The sequence below is a fragment of the Panthera leo genome, chromosome F3, assembly GCF_018350215.1.
Source record: "Panthera leo isolate Ple1 chromosome F3, P.leo_Ple1_pat1.1, whole genome shotgun sequence".
Classification (NCBI taxonomy): Eukaryota; Metazoa; Chordata; class Mammalia; order Carnivora; family Felidae; genus Panthera; species Panthera leo.
The window spans coordinates 15,210,253-15,220,032 of record NC_056696.1 but is presented as its reverse complement, the minus strand read 5'-3'; the positions used below and the strand labels follow the sequence as shown (position 1 = coordinate 15,220,032).

Here is a 9,780-nt window from a genome sequence, read left to right as displayed (position 1 = left end):
ACGAAGAATGTTTATTACCAAAGAGGAAAGGAAAGTATTCCTGGTATTGATACACTGTTTAGGTAATAAGAAACAACCCTCTTTGGTCTATCCTCCACATTACAAAGACATTTTAAGTTGGTGACTGTGATTTGAGCACACTCATACCTGGATGAGGGTTTCTTACTTGTTCGCATGAACCTTAGCCCTGTTGAAGAGGGTTTGTGAATTCTCAGGTTCCTTTCTTCTTTGCTTAGAGGAGGAGGCAGGCAGCGTGCAGAGTAGGGGTCGATAAGCACTTCTTCAATTTTTCCTAGTAGGTCGAGACAGAAAACTATTCTGACCCCTGGCAATTTCCACAGGACACCACCGATGTGCTTTTCTATGCAAGATGCATCATCATATTGCAGAATTTCTGTTTGCAAGCCACCCCCAACTTAATCCAGGACCCTCTTTTTCCCCTCTGAGAGCCAAATACATTGAAAACACTCAGTACTGCCCTGCCTGTGTGTACAAAGAGAGCCAAGAGCGTACTGCCCCAAGTGTGCCGGAAACAACTCCTATTGGTCATGAAAGCTGATGGTTAAATTTTTAGAAAATTGATAAGCTTGTTGTTAAGCTTTAAAATGGCCATGCGTGAGGCACCTGGGTGGCTCAATTGGTTGTGTATCCAACTTCAGATCAGGTCATAATCTCAGTGCGTGGGTTTGAGCCCCGCATCGGGCTCTGGGCTGACAGCTCAGAGCCTGGAGCCTGTTTTGCTTTCTGTGTCTCCCTCTCTTTCTGCCCCTCCCCCGATCCCCACCCTCAAAAATAAATATACGTTAAAAAAAATGATTTTTAAATGGCCATGTGTGAGGTGCCTGGGTGGCTCAGTCAGTTTAGTGTCTGACTTTGGCTCAGGTCATGATCTCGCAATTTGTGGGTTCCAGCCCCACATTGGGCTCTGCACTAACAGTGGGGGGCCTGCTTGGGATTCTCTCTCTTTCCCTCTCTCTCTGCCTCTCCCGCCTCATGCTTTTTCTCTCTCACACAAAATAAATAAACTTTAAAAAGTTTTAAGAATAAAATGGCCATGTGCGGAGTATTTACACCATTGGCAAATTCTACAAAAATTTTTTTCCCTTTGAGAACTGAAAATAAGAGACCATGATTCCTTCTCTGGACATGCCATGCATTCACAATTTTTTTTCAGCTAAAGTTGGTGAACACCTACTAAACAACAGATCTTGTAGTAGTTATAAGAGCCCTAATGATAGGTGATACATGATCTCTGGATCAGAGAGACCTCATTGAACCACTCCCTGACCATCCTACTTACTGCTAAGACAGATGAGAAGCTTTGGGTCTATCTGCACTTGAGATTGAAATAATTTTTTTTTAACCTTATTTATTTATTTTGAGAGAGAGAGAGAGGGAGAGAGAACAAGCAGGGGAGGGGCAGAGAGAGAAGGAGAGAGAGAGGAGAAGGAGAGAAGGAGAAGGAGAGGAGAGCCCGAGGCAGGGCTTGAACTCACAAACCATGAGATCATGACCTGAGCCAAAATCAAGAGTTGGACACTCAACTGACTGAGCCACCCAGGAGATCCAAGATTGAAGTGTTCTGAAATCTCTCCCATTTGCCATGATCAAACATCCTAACAAAGGTATTTCAGAAGCTTGTAAGCAATTCATCTGAAAATGAAATCTTTACTAAATGACAGAAAAAATCAAGCCCTTATCTCTTTAGAAATACTTTTCTTCCTCTATCTCTTTTCCTAACTTTTACCCTGCATCCTTGGGGGGTTTCACGCCAAAGAAAGGAACATAGTACAGAAATTCCCTTGGGTAGTGCAAGGAATTTGCTTTTGCTAGAACCTTCTGGATTTCTGGGAACAGGTTCATAGAGGTTTCATAAATGCTACTAATCTTTTGTTTATTTTTTAAATCTTGTTCAAATATATGATTTTCTCATCATTATCTCGCCTCCTGTTTCAGTTGAATTCCATGGTTGTGTCCAGAATGAAAAATGCCAGGAAAAAATAGACTGACTTGAGTTACGACAGCCTAGTTCACCTGTGGCTGGAGCTGGTCTGACCCCTTCGTTCTGCTGAATGACCTTGAGCTATCACTTTCCCAATAAGTGTGCAACAGGATGGCATTTCTAACCACAGGAACATTTAAAGGATTAGCTGTGGCCCCCAAGGCTTTTTAGAAAAGGTAAAGGCAATTAATTCTTACTTATCCAGTACTGGATAGTTTAAAAGACAGACTCTGCATTGTCTAGATTATGGAAAGCCTTGGATCCCTTACTTCTAAGAACCATAATCAGCTTAAAAAGGCTTGAAACTGTGAGTGCTCAGAATTTCCTGTTGAGGATCAGCGCTGACGCTGTGGTTGCTCCCAGGAAATGAAGCAGGGTCAGGTAACAGCCTCAAAGACCTGGGTCACGGAGAATGTGACTCCTGACAACATTCCCTTAAGGGGAACTTGAGAATGGAAAACAATAAAGGAGAATCCTGGGCCCTCGCGTGTGAGGGTACAGAAGTGGGGTGAGAGGTAAGGGCATTACATAATTTTGTCTTCTCGATTTCCATCTCTCGTGGCTTCAGTTCTTTATCTCTGCTGATCTTTCTAGGATATTTCATTTGTAAGCCTCCTCTATTATAAAAATACTGAGCATTTTTTGGAATACCTTCTCTGGGATACATGCTGGAGATACTCTGAAGAACAAGATGTCGTTTCTTCCCCAACAAGGAGCACACAATCCTTGGTTGGGGGGGGGGGGGGAGCAGGGGAGGTGGGGAAGAGAAGCCAAGATGGAAACGTGATGCACTAGAACTCAGGGATTGTGGGAGGGGTCCCTAAGCCACGCTAGTCATGGTAGTGGGGGAGCTCCCTGGAAGAGATGGGATCAGGGCTAATTTAGAGACAAATAGACACGATCCAGACAAGTGAACGGAGAAACAATATTTTGAGCAGAAGAGAGAGAAAATGTGTAGAGATGTAAAGGAACAAAATACTTCGAGGAGCTCTAAGTAAAACTGGAGCTTAGGGTTTGATCAGGGAGGAGTGGTAGGAGATGAGTAAGTAGAGGCCAGCCCTGGAATGTTCTGTAGGACATGCTAAAGGACTTGCAATTTAGCTAGGGGAATAACGAGAAACCAGTGAAGTATTTTAGCAGTATTTAGCCTTATTACAGCTGTGACTTAGAAAGCATTTTAAAATAAGAATAATAAGATTCATTGATAGTTGCTGAGCACTTATGATGTGCCAGGCAAATTTGGGGTATTTTTCTTGATGTGACGCATGTCAGTGCCACAACAGTCTTGGCTCAAAGCCACATGGCAGCAGTAAGGTGTAGTGTCAAGATACAAATCCAGCCAGAACACCACCAGAGACTCTGTTTTCAGCTGCCAAGCCACAAACATATCTTATATTGCTTTTTTTTCAGTCACAAATGCAATGTAATTCTCATTGTTTATCTTCTTCTTGTTTTTCAACTTGAAGCCAGTTTACCCCAGCAATCCCCATGCATATGCAAGGGGTCTCTCCTTTTGAGAAACCCCAGATTTCTATTACATAAGGCCTAGGGAGTTTACAAATTGGAAGGAATGCACAGAGAAGTCCACATTGACTAGACTTTTTGCCCTTCTATGGTGATCACATAGTTCCTCAGTGAAGAGAACTCTGCAAGACATTTTTCCATTGTTTCAATCGCAAGTTTTGCTGGGAATCCCCAGGAATCCCTAGCCTACGCTCAGTTTCTAGATCCCAGAATAAGTTACTCCTCCTTTTCTCTATTTCACTTGGGGCCAGTTTTTTTAGAACCAAATTCCTTGTTAACGAGGAGCACAATTAAGAAAAATCAAATCAGAGTTAAATGAGGGATAGTTAAAAAAAAGCAAAAAGGATTTCTTTCATTCCTAGAGGGCCAACCTCGTATCTTTAGGAAGGCCCAGATTATGCACAGCACCTTAGATATGCTTGCAAATAATCAAACGTTACTTTTATTCCGTCATCAACCCAAATTACCAAGTACCTGCTATGTGCCAGACACCATGCTGGCTAGCTATACAGAGATGGTTAAGTCATGGTTTCCTCCTTCGTGCCTAATAGAGTTGCCCAAAGTCAGTCACTGATACTCGTACAATGTGGGTGTTTATCGTCTTCATTTCCCTGAATACCTCCATCTCCTCCGTGATTCTTGCCACATGCATCTTTTGACTTGTAGGACATCCTAAAACACATCTTCCCCTGAAATGCTCCAATTCTACGCAGCTACTCTGGTCCAGGGAGATGAGAGATGGCTCCTGATGTGGGTCATCTGACTAAACCAGTTCTCACCAATGCATTACTTAACTTTCCCATTTGACTAATAAATGACTAGGCACACTCTAGCCTGTGATGTTAAGGCCTATTTGGGAGTTGTTGGGCTATGGTCATTTTCTTTCTTTCTTTTTTTAAGTTTATTTAATTTATTTTTTTTAGTAATCTCTACACCTAACATGGGGCTCAAACTCCCGATCCAACGATCAAAAGTCACATGCTCTTCCAGCTGAGCCAGCCAGATGCCTTGGGCTGTGGCTATTTTCTAAAGGGAAAGGTGAAGAGTTTTGATTTCAAGTCATCAGGGAAGAATCACTATTACTTTAAGCACCGAACATGGAAATATCTCTAGAAGAAATGTCAGCCCTTTGGAAAATCTCTGAAAAGCCCAGCTATGTGATCATAAATCCATTCCATCCCTTTCCGAAACATACAAATTTCTCCTTGGGAAATTGTAAGTTTTAAGGGCCTAAATGCAATGCCTGAGGATCAGTCGTCATGGAAACAAAGCTAGGGCATGAATAACTCATTCAGTCTCGTACCCCCTTTCACACCAGGCACTGCTCTGGGGGATATGCTGGGCAGACAGCCGCAGAGCAAAAGGGACAGTGTTTGATCGGAGAGTCCCGGATCAGAAATCTTTATCTCTCAGTATTTTTGGGGAGAGCCTATCGTTCTCATTTGTGAATGGCGGAAGACACGGAGAGCTGAGAGGAAGTGAACTTTCAAATTCATTTTACATTAATTTTTCATTAACTCCATTAACAGCACTCTTCTCCTGTTTTCTCTTTCTTTTCTTTCTTTCCTTCTGTCCATCTACTCTGCTTATTTCCTACTTCATCCTGGCCATCCCCAGGCAGTGTCATATTGACCTCTTTTCCAGACGCCCAAGGGTTGACAAACCAGTTCCCCAAGTATCGCCTTCACTTCCACAGTCATCACTAACTGTAAGTGACAGGTGAGCCTTCTGAACTGTACAGACAGCATGTGCCTTGTGCAAAGAAAACGAGGGCAGCCTTGTCAAAGAGATGCCAGTTTCCGCTGCTCCTAGACACAGCATTTCATTCAGACTCTGAGGAGATCATTGACGGCATCTTTGTGCAGTGCAGCAGTTGAGGACACCAGCTTTTACAGGTATCAGAGTTTAGCCACCTTTGTTTCACAAGCGGCTAACCAGGGCCTAATACAGTGACAGGACCTGATGAGCGAGTATGGTATTGCCTACTGAGCCCCACCCAGCCTTTGAAAACTGTGTCTCTCTCCTCCCACCGCTTTATCTTTATGGAGTTCTTATTTAATCTTACCCCAGTGGTCATAACTGATTGCTTGATGATAAGATTCCTTTCCAAGTTTGGTTAGGTGCCTTGTCCTGGATTTTGGGGCTTGGAATTACAGTGGCTAACAACTGTGAAGGTAAATATTAGAAGATGCGTGTGGTTATTATTATACCATTACGCATGTAGAGGTAAAAGATTTCCACCACATGGAAATAGATGGTCTGCAACAGCAGAGGGCGAGAGACCCAGGAAGAAAGAGATGGAGAAAGAATCCACACCGTATTAGGTCCCTCCCTTCAATGGTTCCTGAGGTCTGCTGCATCTCTGGCCTTTTTGTGGTTTGGTTGCTCTGGGAGAAAGCCCAGGATCCTTCGAGTGTGCTTCCATTTTTTCTTAAGGTATACATTGAGTTTTTGTCACCTGCAATCAAAAGGATCTTGACTATTCCCTGGAATTTAGCAGCACTCTGTAAATGTTTGCTGAGTGATGAATGTGCAGATTTTCAGACTCCAAATTCAGAACGCCATAAGACTTGAAGATGTTAGAAAGGCCCTTTGGTTTATCCCTCATTCTGGGTGCCAATTCACAGGCACCCCAGCCAGGGAGAAAGTGCTCTTGGTTTTAAAGCCCCCGGAAGAAGATTTTATAACCTCCCTTGATGATTTAATAAAGCAGATGAGAAGAACGTGGATAATCGTGACACCTTGAACATCTCCTTTTCCCTTAAATTCCTGTATTCCATTCCTAGTCTCGACGATTTTCCACTTCTCATTTTTAAGCTATTATTTTAAATCTTTAATTCTTTCATCTCTTTCAATTTTTCATACCATCTAAAATCTATTTGATTTCCCAAACTTTTTTTTTTTGGTTAATAATATCACATTTATCATTGTCCCCTGATGACTAGCCTTCTCCCTTTTCCAGAGAATTCAAGCAGCTCATCATTAAGAGACATATGATGTACACTGTTCCATCCAGCAGACATTTACTGAGAACCTTGTATAAAGCAGGCACTATGCTAAAGGCTGGGATATAGAAATATCACAACTAGATCCCTCGTGGAAAGAAATTACTTAAAGTCTAGTCGAAACCTGATAATAGAATTTCATTTGTCTGAGATTGAAATTATTACAGCTATTGTCCTTATTTTCTTCATTGATTCACTGTTCAGTCATTCAGCACACAGGTTTGAGTTTCTATTCGGGGCTGGGTACTGTCCTGGCTCTGGGTTTATGAAGTCGAACAATGTTTCTATATTCTGGTGGGAGGACAGAAAGCAAGCAAATGCACAATTAACTAATTATTTCAGATGATGATGGATAGTGATAATTGTTATGACTAAAAGGAGCAGAATAAAGGATTAAGCATCCTGGGTTGTAGGTAGGCTATTATAGATGATGAGATAAGCAAGGGGTCTTCTCTGAGGAGGTGGCATTTAAACAGAGACCTGAGTTACACAAAAGGTTGAGCCATGCAAAGATCTAATGTGATAGCAGCCCTGCCAGATGGCCCAAGGAATTGGACTGGATGGTCTCTGGGGTTCCTTTCAGCAGAAACACGTAGAATTCTACCCTCTCCGCCTAGTTTCTCTTTTACAACAGTTTTTATGTTTCCTCTCAAAATCTTTGCCAACATGCATAACTTCTGGTTGTAGAGCCCAGGGTTAGTCCCTAGGGAGGTTCTGTCAATAATTAGGACTCCTGGCCCCAGCGGCTTATGATACCATCTAGCCCTCCCTCATTTCAGAAAGAGCCCAAGATGCCAGACAGAGACAAGTTCTGATCTTTCAGGGAAAAAGAAATGGTTTTGGGGAGCACTAGATAGCATCCTGGTGCCATGGTTAATATGCTATGTAAACCTTAATTTCTCCATCTGTAATTTTTAAAAATTTTTTTTAATGTTTATTTATTTTTGAGACAGAGAGAGATAGAGCATGAACGGGGGAGGGTTAGAGAAAGGGAGACACAGAATCCGAAGCAGGCTCCAGGCTCTGAGCGGTCAGCACAGAGCCCGACGTGGGACTTAAAATCACGGACTGTGAGATCATGACCTGAGCCGAAGTAGGATGCTTAACCGACTGAGCCACCCAGGCGCCCCTCTCCATCTGTACTTTTGAAATGGTCACAGTATACACAATATTGTCTTTATAATTTAAATTCATAAGAAAGAGATCAGAGGCCAAATTCCTATGCAATGAAGTCTACCAGATGCCTGGTGTCCTTTGGTCACATTAGAAATGTACTGACTTTGACTAATGCTAGAATAGGTGGGCCGTCACACGGGCATTGTGAACCTTGGTTCTGAAGATTTACTTTTGCTTCTGCCAGTCACCCTGATACCACTTCAGATTAAATTCTCAGATTGAGAACATTTGAGCCACACTAGTCGTGTGAACTTCGACCACTTGTGTGAGTGCCAGCTTGTAGTTTAACTTCTCAGATGAGTTGTTTCTCACCCTTTCTCCACCAGTGCCACGACAGAAACATGCCAGATTGTTTTTGCTGTCTCTCCCTGTTTGGCGAGTTTATTTCTCGTTTACCTCTATAGTGAAGGTATAGCCCCCCTTTTAAAAAAGTATATTTATTTATTTTGACAGAGAGAGAGAGAGAGAGAGAGAGAGAGCACAGGAGGGGCAGAGAAAGAGGGAGAGAGAAAGAATCCCAAGCAGGCTCTGCACGGTCAGCATGCAGCCCGATGTGGGGATTGAACTCATGAACTGTGAGATCATGACCTGAGCCGACATCAAGAGTTGGGTACTTAACCAACTGAGCCACCCAGGCACCCCTGAAGGCATAGCCCTTAGATGTCTCAGCTTTATGTAGGGGTCCCCCCATTTGATTCCTCATCCTGGACATTTTTTTCTTAATTAGTGCATAAAATAATGGCACATTTTTAACTGATGGCATTCTAGATTGAGTAGCATCTAGTAATTAATTAGAAAGCCTAGAACTTTGGGAATAAAATGCAAGATGGGCATGTGGAATGAGGGTGGCACAGAGGGAGAAAGCCACTGAAAAGGGACATGGGAACAAACAAAGAGACTAATTCATCATCTATGCTCAGAGAAGAATCAGAATCTGACTTCACTAATAAAGCACTGTGATTATTGGCTACCATTTGGGGCCTGAGTGCCTGAGGATGTGCTATGACACCAGTGAGACCTTGGACCTTAGGGTAGCACATCAGAGTCCCAAGCACAGCTAGGAGAGGGGATCCAAGAGTTTACACTCTTATGGTTCATTGGGGGAGGGGGGGGGCGGCAAGTTCTTTTTCTGAAAGAAAGGTGACTGGGAGCCCTTGCCCATCATTTATTTATTCTTTATCTCCCTACTATCTGTAAATTCCAGCAAGGGCAGGCACTTTGGCTTTCTTCTACATCAGTGTCTTCCAATGCCTAGACACGTCTCTGACTTATACCCGGGGCTTAACAAATATAGGTCACTGTTGGCACCTGCTAGAGGTGATGCAGGGGCTCAGGCCTGCGTTCACAGTGACAGACCCAAAGCAAACAGGCAGAGGTACAGAGACACTAGAAGTAGGAGCCAAGATGTGAAGCCAAGTGGGTCAGAAAGGAGAGGAGCTGATGTGTGAGGAGGAGTAGAGCAGGCAGAGGAAAGGATACTGGAGGAGCGCCCTGAGCTAGAGAGCAGGCTTCTCTTCAGTCTTCCTTGTGGGCCCTGAGCCTCTGGTGTGGGTGTGCTGAGGCCAGGGAGAAAAGCGAGCACGGGGCGAGTAGCCAGGTTGCAGGCAACACAAGAAGATACATTTTTAAGATGCTGCCCATGAAATTCCTAAACCATAATTTTTTTTTTTTTTTTTTTTTTTTTTTTACAAAATGTCTTATAGTAAAAGCAACTCAGAGACAAAGCAGTAGAATGCTCAGGTGCCCATGGGCTTGGCTCCACCTACACTCCTTTCTCTCCCACATCAGAGGTATCTATTCCTCATCCTCGCCTCTGCTCCTCATCACCAAACTTCCTTCTTTCTGCAACTCATTGCAATCCCAATTCTTCTGGAGCCCCCAGTGCTGTGACTGGCTTACTAGCATCTTAATTATATCTGGTAACTCTTTTTCCCTCCTTTCCTGTTGGACTTCCCTGTGTTATCTGGCACCCCCTGGGAACCTCCTATTTCCTAAAACTCTGCCCTTGGTCTCTGGGACACTTTCTCCTGGTTTCTTCTCAGTTTAATTGTCAACCTTCTCTTTCTAATCCTT

At 43.3% G+C, this 9,780-nt stretch overlaps 1 protein-coding gene across 6 annotated transcripts in view; it reads right to left on the bottom strand.

Annotated features, from left to right (window-relative positions):
- CF3H1orf105 (chromosome F3 C1orf105 homolog) overlaps window positions 1-9,780 on the bottom strand; it is a 55,845-nt gene continuing 46,065 nt past the window's right edge. For 5 of the 6 annotated variants that reach the window (XM_042924869.1, XM_042924865.1, XM_042924870.1 and 2 more), the window contains one exon: window positions 1-292. In XM_042924869.1, the coding sequence (XP_042780803.1) occupies window positions 15-292 (278 nt within the window). In that variant the 3' untranslated portion in view covers window positions 1-14. Of the gene's footprint in view, window positions 293-6,673; window positions 6,823-9,780 lie in introns of those variants that run through there. The other variant, XM_042924868.1, reaches the window with a different exon arrangement.